We start from the raw sequence: 19,124 nt of genomic DNA on the forward strand, positions 1-19,124 counted from the left end.
CTCTGATAAACTTGCTCACAAACAGATGGCATTTCTTCCATATCCACCGGGAGGCTGAGCGAAGAAGAAGAAGAGTGTGCCAGAGACAGAAAATGCAAAACTAAGACTTACACTGATTGTTACACTGAGGTTTTTATGACGGACAGTGAAGTAAACTGCTGACAGCTGTAGCTGCTGTTAGCTCATGTTGGCTCAGAGCACCGAGGGGAGTGTTGGTGTTTGTACCACAGAGGTCCGCCGATGTCGTGCCAGAACCTGAGCTGGGCAAGCAGGCAATGTAACCAGCTTCTACGGACATAATGGCAGAGGCAAAAAGACAGAAGAGGACAAAGTAAACTGGGCTTGGACTAGTTAGTAATATCAGCTGGCTGCTATGTCTTGTGTTGTTGACCTTGCTCGATGTTTGGATTTTTGGTTTTTAAAGCTAAAAGCAGAGTAAATATTTACAGGCTCGAAACACAAAGATCAATCTGTTTTTTGCAGGTTTAAACACAAGAAACAATCTGTTCTGTGTTCAATAAACTGTTTGTTAGGTTTTTATCAAATTTAAATCGCAGAGCACGGCGTTTCTCCAGCACACCATGCTTTATTCATTTGTGTTTTTGGATAACTTGCCTTCACCACTGTGCCACAACGCAGAAACAAACCTGGAGGCTAGAAAACTTTCTTGGCTCATGTGCTCTGCAGATATCCGGTTTGCAGTTCTTCCATGGAACAACTGCCAGAGGTTATTACTGTGCACGGAGCAGATTGTAGAGTTTTATGCAAGGTGTGTTTAGTTAAATAAGTGAATGAAGATGAACAGAATGAACAAAATGTAACTTTAAGTCCAGTCTGCCATTTCCACATTGTCATATCCTGAAAATAAATATGAATAAGAATAAATCTAAAATCATTTAATGTAATGAACATTCTGTATTTTATGGAGATGTCAGTTTAGTGAGAGAAAATGTCTTTAAAGGACTAAAGGTCGACTAATATGGACTGAAGTGATTACAGTCAATCAAACAAGTTATCTTTGTTCAATACAATTTGAATTTTGGAGTTACTGGGAATCAGCTGTGTGCTGAGTCGCAAATGCAGCACTGCCGTCTTAAAAATAAACGTGAATTCACTGACTTAGTAGCTAAATCTGTCCGTGGGAGAAAAAAATAAATAAATCTTTTTCAGCAGATATCTTTTGTCAGTTTTGTGTTTGCATCATGCAATATTGCTTAAATACCTAACCGAGACACACTAGGAGTATAAAAACGTGGAGAAGCACTTAGACTGACGCAACGCAGGACCTGACAGGTAAAAGATGACTTAACACATGAGGACGAATTAACTAATTAAGCACAGGTGACAGAAAATCGTCTTATTGAGCCGCTACCCGCAGGCCGATGTCACGTAAGTGACCTGACTATTTCTTTTGATTTTATTCATGTGTTTACGGTGCAGCCAGCGTGCAGGGACAGAGCTGATGTAACGGTGTATATATACAGTCGATCGACGCTTGATCAAAGGCCGGATCCAGCCTGAGGACAGACTCGTGTCCTTCTCAACTGTGTGGGCTTTGAATGAAACAGAAATCTGATTTTAAATGTGATTTTTTTTTAAATGAATGGTTGCATCTTTCTTTTTATTCTTTCTTTCTTTCGTCGTCTTCTCAATCGGCCTCGCACACAAAAACACATTTTTACAAGCGACTGTTCCCGGCTGAATACTTCGGCTCACGCCCAACTCATTTGTCTCTCCAAAGCTGATAAAACTGACAAGTCTTATCTGTATTCATGAGGTTGACTGTAGGCTGATAAAATTAAACCGGTACAGGACACAGAAAGATCTCTGAATATCTTATGTTGATATTTAAAAAAGTAAAAGCTCGGGTTAATTTTGTAAATACAGTGGTCCCTCGTTTATCGCGAGGAATACGTTCTAAAAATAACCCGCAATAAACGAAATCCGCGAAGTAAGTTTTACAATTATTATACATGTTGTAAGGCCGTAAAACCCCTAACCACACACTTTTATACACCTTTTTACACTCATTTTGTACAGTACTCCCTTAGCCAAGCAGAACACAATGCGCGTTCATACTGTACAGTACGCTGTAAAAAAAAGCATGCAAAATTACACTGGAAAAATCTGTGAAACAACAAGTCCGCGAAAAGTGAACCGCGTTATAGCGAGGGACGACTGTAATATAATGTGAACAGGTGAGTTGTATATAAATTCACCCTCAGTACAGTTGTCATGAACGGGGAAATTAGCTACAGAGACCAAAACTGTTTTTTGTACCAGGCTGTAAACATGTTTATTTCTGCTGTCTAACATGGGGACTTATGGAGACTGACTCACTTCTGGAGCCAGCCTCAAGTGGACGTTAGAGGAACTGCAACTTTTGGCACTTCTCTTGCACAGGCAAAAAGTCTCCAAACAGCCAATGTAGCATCTGTCCAGATGTTCACTGTGTGTTTTTGTTGCAGCTCAGACTGACTGAACGTTTCTCTCCGTCTTCCTTGAGTCCATTTATAAATCCGTGAAGCTTCGGGGCATTTTTCACTCCAGTTGAAACATTTTCAACTCCGACAGACACGTCTTCACTTCAATTTACAACCAATCACCTCTGTTCTGTCTGAACACACAGTCAGACGCCATCTCCATAAATATGTCCAGAAACATATTCAAACATCAAGTTCAGCTGGAGCCAGCGACGCACGTCCAGCCTCTACCTGTGAAAGCTAATGAAGAGTCTTAATGAAAGAAATTAAGATCAGCGTGTGAAGGAGGCAGGAGGATACTCGGGGAACATTTCTTTGAGTGATCTCTTGGTCTGATTTTACCTCGCTGAGACACAGGAGATGATGAGTTTTTAAATTAATTAGCATTACAGTGTGTGTGTGTGTGACCACATCAGTATTCCCCTCCAGCTCTTGTCAACATTTTCAGAGTTGTCACGCAGCGACGGGGAGATAACCTCCACCACCTCGACCGAAAAAATTGAAGAAACTCTGCCCGAGCGCGTGAGCCGTGAGATTTAAAGACGCCACTAACACTGCACCTCTTTCAGCCTCGTGTGATGTAACGTGTTAGCGTTAATCCACCTTATCCTTTACGGAAGCACGTCGCCGATGACGGCGTCCCCCCCTTTAACCTCAGCTTCAAGGTTTGCACCCCCCGTGGAGATTGGCAGGCTTCGTAATGACTTCCTGCTGATCCCGAATGAACGCGGCGAACGCTGTCTGAGACACCATGAGGGATTCGTCATGCGTGTAAATCGCATAATGGGTTTATCCAAGTGGAACGCAATACCTCTGCTTAGGGAAACATTAGACTGATGAAAGAGCCCAAGAAAAATAGAGCATTTCCTAAAATCTCTCATGAGTGGGTGTGTTGAATATCTGCGTTATTGTGGAGGCGTTTAATTTAATTTAGAGATTTGCAAAATGTGCGTACCTCGACAGTTCAGTCATCAGAAGGTTCAACGTCATGTAACATTTTGGGCAGCGTGTTTCAAGAAATAGAAGAAGAAACAAGGGTCCCAATGCTCGGAGTGTTGTGATATAACGGTATTGGTGATATTTAGAAACATTAATATCATTTTAATAATCCACCGCTTCTTAAATAGTTTCTTTACGTTCCAACTTTGTGGTTCACACACATTAAAGATACATTTACTTTTAATTTAAAGATCTCGTGATAATATCGTTATCGTGAATTCTTTTGGCCAAGATAATCATGACGACATCGTAACCCCTAAAATACGCTGCATGCGGAAAGACTCACGGGGAAGGAAATCGGCTACAAAATACAAAATAAAACCCTGGTTTATTTTCAAAATAAAATACTCCATGAACTACTGGATGAACGTCTCAGCAGCGACTTTCCGCACTGCAGCGCTATTTCTATTTTTGACGCGAGCTGTGCTAAACCACGTAAATCTCAACAGAGCAGATCGCACCAGACAGGAAATCCGACACAGAATCAACGTAATACACTTCCGCCCCCTTTCAAAATAAAACACAATACGCAGTTCATGTAGCCCATCACAACTTCACATCAACGTTGCGTCATGACCGGTGGCACCAGTTGAGCAGTCAATCGATCAAAGAGTCTCAACATGAACGACGAGAGACTGATTGTTGAAGTGGAACAACACACAATAATTTATGACACAACAGATCCTTTTTATAATCTCCTCCACGCCGGAGAAGCAAAGTCAGCTGTTTGTTGTTGTTGTTTCCTTTATACACAGTTTATCGCGGGGTCTCTCGTACGTCCAGGATTCTTGCATGATCTCGTGATCTCGCGTGAATACGTCCGGCTCGCTACGCTGCCAACACGCGTTTTTTCAGTCTAGTCCAGTCTAAAATATCTTTCAGTCTAAACCTTTTACCTGATTTTGGTGGAGTCAGTGAAGCCTGACGGATCACCTGGTTTTCCCTCTTGTGCCTCCACGTGGTTTTGAGTCAACAACTACTGGATGAACGTTTCATTATTATTATTTTCCATCAACAAAACATTAAAGATTCATGGGAATGAGACCTTGAAATGACTATCCCATCTGGGATCTCATTATTGATTGGCTTCAACGATGAACTAATTTATTCTGATTCTGATGCCAGCTGTCCAAGATGTCACCGGCAACAACGGGCCAAATGTTCCGGTCCTGCATCTGCTTCAAACAGCATTTGAAGTATTCTCACATATCTGCAGACAAAGTGGTGATATTCACAGAGCCATCAACAGATCAGTCAACATCCGCATCTTTGTTCACTCCACAATTCATCCTCTATAGTTGGAAGGCTGCCCGCCCTCTCTCTCTTTGATACGGTGGATTTAAAAGGGCATGACGTGTCTTCAAACTGAAAAAATGTTATATAATGTGTTTTCCTTTGATCAATGTGGACTGTCTAAACTCATCCTGCCCTTCAACTTGATTGTCAGTGTCATTTATTAAAGCAACATTTCAGAGAAATTGTTTTTTTTTAACGTTTTAGTGCCTCCAGTTTCAGAGTGTAATTTACCACTGTGGTAAATTTGGACAGCTATTTATTATGATTGCATTATAGCAGCCAGCTAATATCACTGACTAGTCCAACAGCAGTCAGCCCAGCTCGGCGTCTGTCTTTCAGCCTTTTATTTCCCAGATTTACTCTTGTCCGGCGGCTTCTTGCTCGCTCACTCTCTCCTCTTTATTTCTTAGCTTCCTCCGTCAACGTCCTCTTCTGCCTTTTTGCCATTACATTGCCCACTTGCCCAGCTCCTGTTCTGGCATGACACCGGCTCCACACCCCCATCAGCGTCCCCTGTAAACCTCCTCTTCTTCTTCCCGGTGGTCTAAAACTCCTGTGGTATAAAACACTCCCCTAGGTGCTCTGAGCTCACAGTCTGGGCAGCCCAGCTGACAAACTATTTTGAATTTCTTTTCACTTCTCTACAAAATCCCTGTTATTGTCAGTGACTCAGGATGCACACTGAAAAACGCTTCTTTATAAACAGAACCAGAGACTGTATGACCAAACTTACTCATTAAAAGACTATGTGGAAACTCAACCCTGCATAGACATTGGTATTTTTGTGATACTAGTGCCTCCAGTTCCAGAGTGTAATCCCACTGTGGTAAATATGGAAAGCTGTACTCGTGTATTTGTACTCATCATTATGTCATTATGTCCATAGAGGCTGCTGAGCCTGGTTGCAGTGCCCACTTGCCCAGCTCCTGTTCTGGCACGACACTGGCTCAGCATCCCCTTCCGCATTCCCTGTAAACTTCCTCTTCTTCCTGGTGGTCCAAAAAAACAAAAATCCTCCTCCATCAACGTCCCTTTTGGTCTCTTTGCCTCTGTCATTATGTCCATATGGGAACACCCAGCTCCTGTTCTGGCACGACACTGAAAACCTCCTCTTCTACCCAGTGGTCTAAAACACCTGTGGTACAAACGCTAACACTCCCCCTGTGCTCTGAACTCAGCCTGGCTAACAAACTGAGCTAACAGCAGCTACAGCTGTCAGCAGTTTACTTCACTGTCCATCATAAACTCTGTAAATCACAGAGAGTTGAGGCGGAGCAGCCGGAGGACATCAGAGGGAAAACCAGAAAACATTTCCTCCATAAAATATGATCCAGTTTCACCAGAATCAGTGAAATAGTTGGTGCTGTGTGACTAGCATCAACATGATTTAAAATGTTATTTTATGATAGAAAAGTTACATAATGTTGTGTTTTAACCTCTTTCTTCAGTGTCATTTGTTGCCTTGATGCTTCAGTCTTTGAATTTAGGTCACACTGCAAACCGACGGGCTCGTTCTGGCATTGCAAATGCATGACTCAGCTTTATTTCACACCTACGCTCTAAACGTAGAGTCATGCAATCGTGTAACCTTTATATATATCTATATTTTCATATTTTATCGTCTGTCTCGTTGCTGTTGTTGTTGCTGTTAGAGAAAATTTCAATTTGGGCAAAGTTAGATTTAAATCAGCCACCGGTGGTCAGCAGTGAACAGAGTGGAATAAAACTGTCGTAGCTAGAAATATACCCCCGGCTCGTCCCTTTTAATAGGCTGCAGAGGTCCGGCCTGTTTGTTTTTGTGCTGCCTTGTTTATTCAGGTACTGTGGCCATGGCTCGTGTCCATACACAGTCTCCTCCGTGACATGTGCCAACCCACTCACATGCCGGCCAAGTACACCCACTCCTACTGCCCTCTTTATCCACCTGCCACTCTCTATAGCTCGACAAAGACAGAAACCTCATCTCATCTTCAAACACCGTCTACCTGAATGAAAACACCGCCAGCCTTTCATGCATGTGTGTTTTGGCCCAGTTTCTTTTATGACTGTTTGTGTGCTTAAGTGATTCCTCGCTAGCGCCCCGCCTCCTCGTTTCACCGCTCTCCAGATAATAGGAAACGTGGAAACCAACAGATGATATGTTGGACTGATTGCCTCTGCGCTGTCCAACAAAATGTGTTTAATTCCACGACACAAACTTTCTCCGAAGGGCTTCTGCTTTGTCGTGATATTAGTCAGACCTTTTAATGAGACTTTAAAGGGCTGCTGCATCAGACCCACAGGTATAATGACGAGCACACCTCCACTGTTACTGCAAATAGCAGCGATTGTGATGATAATTGCAGCCAATTGCCTTCCTGTTGGCCCCTTGGTGTTTTGCAAGAGTTAAACATGCAGAGCTCTCAGCGAGGAGGTAACGGTATAGTCTTTCCGTGTGCAGCAGTCTAAAGGGAACATTATCTTTATCGCAGCCTGGTGGCTGTTATTAATCTGAGATAGCAGTTAGAAGGTGAAAGGAAAGGCATTGGAGTAACACAACAACACCTCGCCACGTTTGAAAGACTAATCTGACGTCTCATCGCTCTCGTGTTTGTTAAAGAAACAGTCTGACAGTTTGGTGGAAACGCTCCTCTGAGAGTTTGTGTTTGTGGTTTTATGACAGATTATGTCGTCATTACTGCAACCCACTGAATTTAATGTGTGACGGTGTTACAAGAAAGTGAGAGGGGGTGGAGAAAAGCAGCTGAGAGATTTATTGCCGAGGAGCTAGATGTGAAGATTGAAACCTCTCATAACTGTCTATTAAATACGGAGCTACAGCCAGGAGGAGCTTGGCTGACTCTGTCCGAAGGTTAAACAAACAGGCCTGCACCTCTAAAACTCTCATACGATCTCGTTCTGCTCTGGGAACTTCAGTGAGCTTTTAGAGGTTTATTAAATATGCAAATATAAGTTGTACATTTGCTTTATATTTATATTTTGGCAGTTAAATGTTGGTGCTAATGGTCCACCGGCTGCAATCTGGTGAAAAAGAGGAAGAAGTAAAATGTTGCAATCGTCATTTCTGGTCAACACTGTTGAAATTAGTGCACTACCACAGTACATGGTGTACACAATGCACTACATAGAACAGTACTAATGGAAGTATCTGACTTTGGACTAGGAATGGGAATTGATAAGATTTTTACGATTCGATTCCACTATCGATTCTTCATCGATTCTCATTTGGGAAAAAAGGAGAACAAACATTTTGATCAGCATCATCTAGAGGAGGTAGTGAACTGGAGCGAGTACTAGTACAGCTGCCAGACTCTCTTTCGTCATGGTCATCTTCTGAATGTAATGCAGAAGGCATTTGTTTAATGTTAACTGTTACAGCATGTTTTACAAAGAAGCACATGGCGCTAACATGGTAGGCAGTGTGTTATTTACCTTCCATAGTAACCACAGAGGTGGTCATAGCCTGGCTGCTGCCGCTGCTGCTAGGTTGAGATTCATCTCCAGTCCGAAGCGTGTCAAAAACACGACATTCATTTAAAAATATCGCATGTTGTGTGCGCAAATGTTTCTGCATGTTGGTCGTGTTCCCTCCCGAAGCTGTTATCTCCACTTTGCAATGATTGCAAGTCGAGCTGTCGCTGTCTGTTTTGGTGAAATGCAGCCAAACTTTGGAGCGTTTGAACCGAGTGGGTGCCATTGTTTACTACTGATTGCACTGCACGTGCCAAACTTGCGTAAGTTACGTGGCGTAATTAGTTGTGCTTGCTGGAATCGAGTGAAACACATTCCCATCCCTACTTTGGACTAGAAGAGAGGGAAAGCAAATACTCAATATTCTCCACCAACCTCGCCACAAGGTAGTAAGATCATCATTAACCAAACAATCACCCCTGCACAGCTTAGTTAGCCTCGACCTCTGCGGTTTGTCTGGAAGACATAGACGCAGTTTTCGGTTCTTTACCCTGCTGGTAGTCCATCCCACCACACACAGCAGCTATTTCGGCATTTCTCTGTTGTTTGTTGGCTGACAGAAAGTGACAAAGAGGCACCTTCACACAATACAAAGTCAACAGGAGAGCGATGAATTGTTCTCCCTTCACAGGGCTTAATTGCACTCCCTTGTCTCTGGAGCCCTGATGTCACGTCCATGTTAGCCTCTGTTCCACGAGCTATAAATCAATGCAGTCTCTCATTAAGAGTCTATTCTTTTGTCTATAAAACCTGAGCGGAAATGTTTAAAAACGGGAAACACTTAATGTGCAAAGGAAAGAGACATTATGAAGTATAAATGAATGCATTAAACTAACAGAAATGACACATTTCCATCATGTTTTCTTCATGGTTTCCCTTTTCTCTTGCACCTGACTGGAGAATAAGCACAAATACACAATCATTTGTTTAGTTTTTTGCTTATTTTCTGTAAATCTGGCTAAAATTTGAGTTGTATTTGGATTAGAACTTGCCTTCAGTCACACCTGATCTCCATCTGCCGGCACAGCTGCCCCTCGTTCCCGTCATCAGCCAGTTGGTAAATGTACCTGCTCGCTCCTTGTTGTGCTTTGCTGCCAGATCTTCCAGACATTTCGTTTCCTGCCGGCCGACTTTTTGACTACAGCTCGTTTTTTAAATCTTTGACTCTGCTTAGCCGTGTCGTTTTGATTTTGGTGAAACTGGATCATGGGACTCTCTGTGAGTTTCCTGATGGACAGTAACTGCCAACTGTAGCTGCTGTAAGCTCAGAGCACCCGGGGGGGAGCGTTAGTGTTGCTACCGAAGGCATTTTGGACTAGAAGAGGAGGAAGGTTTACAGGCCCAGTGTCGTGCCAGAACAGGAGCTGAGCAATGTAACCAGGCTCAGCAGCCTCTATAGACATAATGGCGCTGACAGAGGAAGCTAGAGGAGCAAGAGTAAATGTGGGACTGACTTTTAGTGGTTGGTGAGAGCTTGGTGAAATAAAAGGCTGAAAGACAGACGCCGAGCTGGGCTGACTGCTGCTGGACTAGTCAGTAAAATTAGCTGCTGCTATGTCGGCTGTTGTTGACCTTGTTGATGTCTGGCTGCTCGCTACTTTTTGATCATAAGTAATGTAATCAGAACAAACACACGTGCACAGCTGTCCACATTTACGGCGCTCAATCACAAAATCACTCCGAATCTGTGTTTTTCTCTGAACACTGTTGCTGTCTGTAGAAAATGACAGTCATTGTACATCACAGGTGTCGGTTGATGCAGGTTGATGCGGCGTGAAACCGCATCTCGCCATCAACAATCAGCCAAGCAGCTGACGCACAAAACACAAAACAATTTAGGCGGACCCCCCCCACCACCACCACCACCACCACAAGGACACGAGCACCACCGTGTCCAATGGGGTGCCATAAAAGAGCACTATGGAAACCCAAACCTGTGCTCTAAGCTTATTGATTTCATAATTAGTCTGTGTAATGGCTTTCTAGTGACGTCAGGGGAGAACAGATACGTGCACCCTTCCTGCAATGCTCCCCTGCTGTAGCCTGCGGGACAAAGACATCAGGTGGTGTGTGACGGGGTTATTAAATTTCCTCCCATGTAGCTTTTATAAAAGTACTGTAACATTATTACCAAAAGAGCCCTTTTCCAATTTTGCGCAGGGTAATTTAAACAGCTGTAATGGTGCAATAGTGATGGAAAGGGCAGGTGGGGGATCTTCTGTGGCTCGTTTTCAATAAACTGCAGCTAAAAAAAAAAAAGGGATGAGCTGTGAAGCTGACGGAGACACTATTCAGGACTGAAGGATTCAGTTGTTTCTCCACCATAAATTCTTTTTCTGCTTTAGCTCTCTACAAAAAAAACATGCACTGTTCCAGGGAGGAAAAAGACGACAGGGACATTATTCACTTTTCTGAATATTAAACAAAATGCAGGCGCACAAAAGTCCCGAGGCATGACTTTCCATCTCAGACAATTCTGGCATTACTTATTATGTTTTTTATGGGATGGAACCATAAATGTTTTATGGCAGTAACTAATCCCTGATTCTCATGAATTAGTTAGCTGTATAGTTATTCTCAATGGCACTTAAAGTTTTTTTTTTTTGCAGGCAGGCAGGAGTCTGGACCATACTCATGTGACCCCAAGACATTATATGACAACATCGTCTAATGAGCTCTCACTCGCTTTAAGCCCAAGTGGAGACGTCGTGTTGTAGAATATTTAATTTGACCTTTAATTAACCAGGAAAGATCCTATAGATATTAAAAACTCACTTTTTTCAAGGGAGTCCTGGTCAAAGACAGACAAACTAAGCAAACTAAGAAGTAAATTAAAAAAGAAATACAAGACAAAACAAGGAGGAAGTGCCAAAAAAAACTGCAGTTCCTCAAACGTCCACTTGAGGCTGGCTCCAGAAGTGAGTCAGTCTCCATAAGTCCCCATGTTAGATAGCAGAAATAAACATGTTCACAGCCTGGTACAAAAAACAGTTTTGGTCTCTGTAGCTAATTTCCCCGTTCATGACAACTGTACTGAGGGTGAATTTATATACAACTCACCTGTTCACATTATATTAAGGCTTAAAGTTATGCAGGATTAAGAGCGTGGACGCTTTGATTGACAGGTGGGTGTGGTTACAAATGGACACATAATATGGGCGCAACCCAAGAATCGCCTAAAGAAACCAAACCTAAAGAACGTGTATATGTTTTTCTAGTCAGTGAACAACATTTCATGTCTTCTTTTAAGAGTTCATATAATTTTAACAGAGTTATTTCAGACAGTGATGAAGGACGTTGCCCATTCATAGAAACAGACAGACGCAAAACAAGCCGCTGTTCATGAATGAGTGTGAAATAAAAATCATCTGGCAGCCAAACAAAGGCGTTATCCTTGAGGGAGTAACGGGCACAGAGGCTTTACAGTTCGTGATGGATGTAAAGGCGGCACGGTAAAGCTTTGTCGATCAGCAAAAGATCCCCAAAATCCAATATCGACAAAAAATGCAGCAGCAACAAGTCTGATTTCTAAAACAGAAACTTTGATTTCTTTTCACAAAACACTGAACATCAGGGAATCATCGATCAGCAGGTTTTCCTTCAAGAGTGACCACTGATGGGTTTTCTGTGGCCTCCTTGGCATCAGAGAATAACATGTTTGGTTTCATCAGCACTGAGAACAGTTGAGTGCAGTTTTGTCGTCCTCTCTCCTCCTCGTCTCTCGGCGTGGTTTGCTGAGCAGCAAAAAACACAAGGGAGCATCTCATTTGCAAAATTGCCAGGTGCGCAACTCTGTTTTTCCCCCGAATGCGTTGTAAGATATGCATGAGATGGAAATGATGATTGTTAGCTTTGATAGCCTCATCATTCGAACTTGTAACTCTGTCTGAAGTTTTTCTGCTTCGACTGTAAAACGATCAGGAGCATCAGATATTTTCAGAAAGGGGAGACCGTCCTCTGAAGGAGAAGAACGGCTCCGTCGTGTCAGCAATGACAACAAAACGACGGCTGTGTTCGAGTGACAAAGCCCTCTGCTGGCTGGTGAAATTATTAGCACAGGGGGAGGTCAGGTGACGGTGTTATATAACCGCTGTTTGGGACAGTCCCTGAAGGCCTCATAGAAAAGCTCAGGGAGGTAGCTGCTCTTTAATAGAGGAGGAGGAGAAGGTAACTAGACACACATTTGCAAAACCAGCCAATTATTCTTCATCCTTGAAGTCTTTTTCATCTTTAAAAACCCCCCAAAAAACAAAAATACTGTTTGGATGAAGCTGAAATAACCAGCGTGGCCACTGGGGAGGAAAACATCCAGTTTTCACCAAGCGTCGAGTCCCAGTGGGTATTCTGCGAGGCCAGTAATGAGCACATTACCGTTTGTCACATCACAATGAAGCCGAGGAGACGCTGTGCTACAAAATATTACTCGTCGTCATGGTTACAGTAATAAATACTTGGTCCAGTGTTTTAAATGAGTCACATTTAAACTATCCGAACCTTCAGCCTTCAGGATGTAGAGCGGTTCAATCCCGGGTGCTCCTCCTCCTGTTGGCGTGTCGAAGTGTCTTTGGGCGAAGTATCAGTGTGCCAGTGCGATTAGTTACTTTCTGATGAGCAGCTGCACGTCATCGCATGCCGTTTGTACGAACGGGTGAATGTGATCGTGTCGTGTAAAAGCGCCTCGAGCGGTTGGAAGACTAAAAAGGCTCAGAGTACTGTAAGTGGTTCTCACATCATAAAACTCATTTATTTTAGTTTAGCTCAGTTGGTGGAGCAGCCGCCCCGCGTCCTCGAATCCGACCTGTGGCTCTCGCTCCCTGCATTCCTGTCACTCTTCAGCTGTTCTATCAAAATAAAACTTGAAAATAATCTTAAAACTCATTTATTCTCAACATTATTTATAGTAAAGGGGATGAATGTAGGAGGGTCGAGAGGAGAAGATCAGGATTGTAGATGGATGGAGGAGAGCGTGAAGTCAAAAACTGCAGTTACTCAAACGTCCACTTGAGGCTGGCTCCAGAAGTGAGTCAGTCTCCATAAGTCCCCATGTTAGACAGCAGAAATAAACATGTTTACAGCCTGGTACAAAAAACAGTTTTGGTCTCTGTAGCTAATTTCCCCGTTCATGACAACTGTACTGAGGGTGAATTTATATACAACTCACCTGTTCACATTATATTAAGGCTTAAAGTTATGCAGGATTAAGAGCGTGGACCAGGCTTCATTATCACCCCACCAAAGATCTGCGTTCTTGGCAGGACTACCAAGCCGGCGATGACCAGAGCCACGACACCGAGCTTCAGAAACCTGTGGGTGACGTCACGGATACGGCGTCCATAAAAGTAAATAAAAATTTTAAAAGGCTCAGATCAGAAAACACTTCAGTGTGTCGTTCCAGGTGGACAAATAACGCAGTGTGTCTTTTAATTTAATATTTTCAGGGACATAAACGTGGAATAAAATGTGTGTGCAGTCAGCAACATAAAAACAAAAACACACTTTTTTTTTTTACGAGGTCTCGTTTCTGTTCGTCTCGTTGTTGCCGAGCAGAGTCTCATTGATCCTGGACTTCCTCTTTCTCTCTGCCATCTTTAGATAGAAGCTGCTTCACACTTTTTATTTATTTATTTATTTTCTTCCTCACTGGAACAAAACGGACTGCCACCTGCTGCCAGCTGCTCTGGGATGCCACATTCTTGTTCCTCTGCTCCTCGTCGCCGTCACGATGGAGACGAGTGGGCCTGCGGTGCTGTCACTCATCTCCTCCTCCTCTGTGTTTGCCTCACAGACTCTGCATGTGGATAAGAAAACCTTTTGAGCAGCTGTGTGCAGGCACAGTAAAGCTCTCCAAAGACGGCCCCGCTTTAAACTGGCACAGCACGGGTCTTTTTTTTTTTGATACCTGACAGGCCGGCGTCTGCTATGTTTGATTAGATTTGGGCGCTCTTTGAGTGCATCCTCTGTGGCGGAGATGTGACAAAGCACACAACAAGCTTTCGGGCTTGAGTCCTTGTTATTCTGGGAGATGACTGTGATAAAGCCCAGCGTGCACCTCGCCGCCGCCATCTGCTCCCTCTTTTCAGCTCACATGACAAGAGTTATGTTTACATAAAAGCACGGCGGCTCCTCTGCCTACCCACTCCATGTTAACATCGGACACAATGCATCTCTACGTGGACGTCATTGAGCAAACAGGCTGACTTTATCACACTGTGCACTGTGTGAGTGTTTATCTATGCAGAACAGGAGTTTGTAGACCTGACCGGAGATTATAAAGCAGTAAAAAACACAACTCGCTCCTCTTAATATTCAGATTTTGCAGTTGTGCTTGCGGGTTTTGCAGCAAGGACACGGAAAATCTTTTATTCTCTATCTTCTGACATCAGACCCTGTTGTTTCTCAGAGGTAGTTTGTCTCTGGAAAAAGAATAATATTGATCTCAAAGGGTTCCAGATGAAAGAATCCCTTCAGAACATGAGGCTGTTTTCACAGCAGCAGCAGCTTTTTCCTCTTCACGAGCTGTCAAATCAAACAACTTTTGATCGTCGTCCTTATGTAAGACACCTAAACAGAATTCATGAACAGTTTTAACTCCCCAGTGCATTAATATATTTATTGAACTATATCGTCAGACTGTGATGATACAGTGAGGAGCACAAAGAATTAACTCATTGCTGTTCAAAGATGATCGGACAACTCAAATGTTTGGTGTGAAACATTTCAAACACTCTGTCATCACTAAAATGGCTGGTGTTTGCAGTAAAATGGTTGATGGGTGAGTCAACTTCCTCTCTACCCCCCTCCAACGTTTTGGATCACTCGCTCCTGTCAGAGCCTGACAGCCGTCTTTGCAGAGGCAGGTGCTTTATGTTCATTTCCCGAACAATTCAATCCGCTGATTAATTGCTGCCCCTCGGAGGAAAAAAAAAAAAGGCTGAGAAGCCAGTACGAGGCCTGCAGAGATTTATCAAACCAACATTAACATCTAATGAGAGCGAGCGGAGGTTTTTGACATCATGTGTTGTTGTTTTTTTTGTCTTTTGAAGTGAAGCAGATCAGAAACATGCAAATGCACACGAGACCAGTGAAAAGATTCATTTGAATAAAACATCTCTGGAAACATCTACCGTCGTCGCCCCCTCTGAGATTCAAGAAGGGAAGAAAAAGGCCAAGTGAGGAGAAGTTTTATTCATCATGTTTGGGAAAATAAATAGCTTCATCTCCATAAATAATCACAATGCAGATATAACCAACAGGAAATAAGTCATTCAAAAGTGTTCAACCGTGAGGGTCCAAATGCATTTTTGCATGGGCTCATGTGGAAAAAACTGCATCTGATTTAAAACTTGGCACAGCGATGGCAAACTGATCTGACGGCGACGGAGAAATATTACATAAATTAGACATAAGCTGCTGCGTGGACAGCATTTATCACAGTGTTCATTTTAAAAGCCGAAAGGATCAAATGTGTCACATGAGGAGGAGAAGGGGAAAAAAACGGAAAGGTTACTGCTCATGCATAAATGATAAGGACGGTAACAAATGACAGCAATAAACATGTCGACTGAATGGCTTGCTTCCTAAATTACAGCCTTTATTCATTAGCCGGCTGCGATCGTTAGTAAAACCGTAATAAACTTCTTCTTCTTGATTGTTACGCACTCAGAAAAGGTCAGTCTGTCAACAGTTTTTCAGCGAGGACGTTGTGACGTTACAAAAAAATTACACAAATTTACAAAGAGCCTCCCTGATTTTAAAAAAATATTACAAGTCGATCCGGGAAGGAAAAAAATGTCCCTGCTGGCAAACACGGCAAAAACAACAAGACTTATATAAACAACAATCCCAGCTCGGCGCTGTGATCAATACGTGACCCGCGTGTCAGTGATCTCAGCGTCATTCGTCATTGTGCTATCGTTAGTCTGTGCATCACCAGCTCGTCTTTTGTAAACACGCAGCTTCCCTGAACTGCTACAGTCAGAACCGCCATCTGGGCCAGAATAGACAAAAAAATAACTCCCACAGAACCGATCTTCTGCCTTCTTTTCTCCTCTGCCGACCCCCCCTGGTGCTCGGAGAAGTTTCTGGTAAACACTTCTTCACATTACATGGACGGGGCAAACAGGGAGCCTGAGAGGGGGGTACCACCAAGTGAAGGGCAAAGAGAGGAATGTGTTACTGTAGTGCTGCAGGAATTACTGTCACACCAGAGAGGTGATGAATGTAAACGTGTTGTTGTTGCTGTCACTGACAAAGTTGATTTGGCATTGCTCCAGTCTGGCAATATCCCCAATGTCCAACTCTGACAGTAACTGAGTTGGGTCTGTGTTTGTTGTGAAAACCTTCTGTCGTTCCTCGACCTCCTGCTTCTCATCTTTGCTTTCCTCCTCCCCCTCCTCCTCCTCCTCCTCTTCCTCGGTGATGGAGCAGAGGCGAGTGGCGCTCCCCGGGTTGTCAGCAGGCGGTCTGTAGTGGCACTGCCCGTTCAGCAGCCTCCTCAGTGGCATCAGGGGCACCGCCTCCTCGCCCAGCAGCTGCTGCTGGCAGTGCCGGAAATCGCTCTGACGCTTCAGACGCTTGAACTCGCTGAAGGCGGAGGTGGCGTTCTGGTAGAGGCTGTGGGCGATGGCCTGGGCCTTCTCCGACTTGCTAACCAGGACGGCGTGACACCGGAGCACCACGGCCATGTTCTTGACCTGGTGCCTGTAGATCCATGCCAGGATCTTGGGCCGGCACGGGTCGGCGTTGCAGTAGGTGATCCTGTTCAGGGAGTAAAGATGGATGGGTTTCTTTTTCCCAGATTTGTCAGCACTCATCCGGATGCCTTGCGGCCCCACCGATAACCTCATCTTGACACTCTGCTCCCCGTAGTTGCTCCTCGCCCAGATCTTGGCCACCGCCTCCTGAGTGCAGCCGTCTCCCTTCGCTGTGATGGTGACCACACTCCCCAGGTAGCGCACATTGTAAACAGGCTCCTCTTTGTTCAGTTCCACCTTTTGTCGTTTGGTGTGGAAGATGCTGCCCACCCAGTCGAAGGGGCAGTCGGGCAGCAAGTCAGGACAAGAGCGCAGCAAAGAGGAGAGGATGGAGTGATAGGTCAGCCCGGTCCCCAGGCTCTTGGGTTTACTCTTGGCTTCATCCTCCACCAGAACAAACTTATTCCTTCTCCAGGGCAGCATGGTGCGGGAGGAGTTGGAGCGAGCGAGCCCCTCAGCTGCTGCGTTTGCTCTTCAGCTCAGGCGAAAGAGTCGGAAAGCCGGTGTGTGCGAGGGAGAGGGAGAGAGAGAGAGAGAGAGAGAGAGAGAAAAGCAGAGAGAAGCTGCTTCTCGAAGCACAGAGGAGAGACTGAGAGCTCCGAGCCTCAGCCAGTCTGTTCCCCCGCTCGCTCCTCCTTCCTCTCCTCCTCCTCCTCCTCTTTTCTCCTCTGTTGTCTGCATCATGCAGCGCTGATCAGTGCAGGAGCTTTAGCCCGGCGCTCAGGCACTCTCAACCCCCCTCCCTGCTTCGTTGTTTTGCTTCCAAATGGCTCCCTACCAGAGCATTATTTATCCTTCCAGCTTTGCACCGAGGTATCACTGTATTTTTGTTTCTTGAAAACACGAGGAGGAGCGTACATCCCTGAGTCATCCTCTCTCAGGGGACTTCGGTGACTCGTAAATTCTGGTGTAAAAGTCAGTCAAGTCCACAGAATATGATTTATTCTTGATGTTTAATCATCTGAATGATCATAATTCATCGTTTAGCATGAGGATAAAAGTCCAAATCATCTTGTAATACCTGGAATAACCCTGCAGAACAACAACATTCAAGTCTCACTGTCCTCTGATGCTGTTAAACTTTGTTTACATCAGCAGTTTTGGAGTTTGAGAAACACACAGACTCTATAAAATCTAATTATGATCTGACATAAAACTTCCATCGGAGTGATATTACTAAATAATTCAAAGGGAGAACAAGTTTCTGGAATTAAAAATCGTTGCATGAAATGTAAATTATGCATGAAATAAGGAGTTCCAGTTATTTGTGACTGATAATGTGTTTTATATTCGACGCAGTACACTTTATTGCTTTTTTAAAAGCATGTCTTGCTCTTCAAATGAGGCAGTGAAGCAAAATAATGTGGAAACTTCAAACTCCGTCTCTGTCAAAATTATTATTTTAGATATTTTTCCAGGACAGGAAGTGCGTGTAGTTCGTAGGTGGATAGTGGCGTTAGAGTCAGGTTTAGGTTGAGGTTATGGGGGCGGTAGCGGTTTCAGTTAAACATTAATAAAGTACAGGCATCGTGCTTCAGGTAATTACTGTTACTTCTATTCTAGCCAGGCTCGGAAGAGACTCCCCAATAAAATATCTCATGATTGGATGGACTGACGTGAAATCTTGTGCATATATTCGTGGTCCCAAGAGGATGAAGCCTACTGACTTTAGTGATTTCTTGACTTTTCATTTAACGACATGGCTCGTCCGCTAATCAGATGATCGGTGGTTCGATCCCCGGCTCCTCCAGTCCACGAGCAAGATACTGAACCGCAGATTTCTTTGTCCAATACTTTGCACTTTATCTTTATCACCAAGTTATTCCAAAACTAAACATATCCGCATCATAAGAGCATTTTAACATGACGATGCTGTGCCTTAGTACAACTTGCTAAGATAGCTGTAGACTCAAGCTTCAATTCAGATCTATGTAGTACACGATGTACTTCGTGGTGTAGTGCAATTTAGGCAGGGTTAGTGTTGAGTACAGCCGTTATGAGCAAGTATTACCGAATGTGACGATTGCAACATATGTGCATATGTACAAAACCAATGTCATCTGACAGGTGCCATAAAAACAGACAAAGCATGGTAAAAAAAATTACATTTTTTGGGACAATG

The 19,124-nt window shown here is 43.8% G+C and overlaps 1 protein-coding gene across 1 annotated transcript; it reads right to left on the reverse strand.

Moving 5' to 3' along the window:
• Nucleotides 1–16,038: 16,038 nt before the first annotated feature.
• Nucleotides 16,039–18,735, reverse strand: fam43b (family with sequence similarity 43 member B). The gene has a single exon (XM_010753404.3). The coding sequence runs from the start codon at nucleotides 17,423–17,425 to the stop codon at nucleotides 16,448–16,450; it is 978 nt and encodes a 325-aa protein (XP_010751706.3). The 5' UTR covers nucleotides 17,426–18,735; the 3' UTR covers nucleotides 16,039–16,447.
• Between the last annotated feature and the right edge of the window lie 389 nt (nucleotides 18,736–19,124).

The sequence above is a fragment of the Larimichthys crocea genome, chromosome XV (assembly GCF_000972845.2).
Source record: "Larimichthys crocea isolate SSNF chromosome XV, L_crocea_2.0, whole genome shotgun sequence".
Taxonomy (NCBI): Eukaryota; Metazoa; Chordata; class Actinopteri; family Sciaenidae; genus Larimichthys; species Larimichthys crocea.

What these genes read in the sequence shown, in the direction of transcription:
- fam43b (XM_010753404.3), bottom strand. Translation starts at nt 17,425, where the DNA reads ATGCTGCCCTGGAGAAGGAATAAGTTTGTTCTGGTGGAGGATGAAGCC.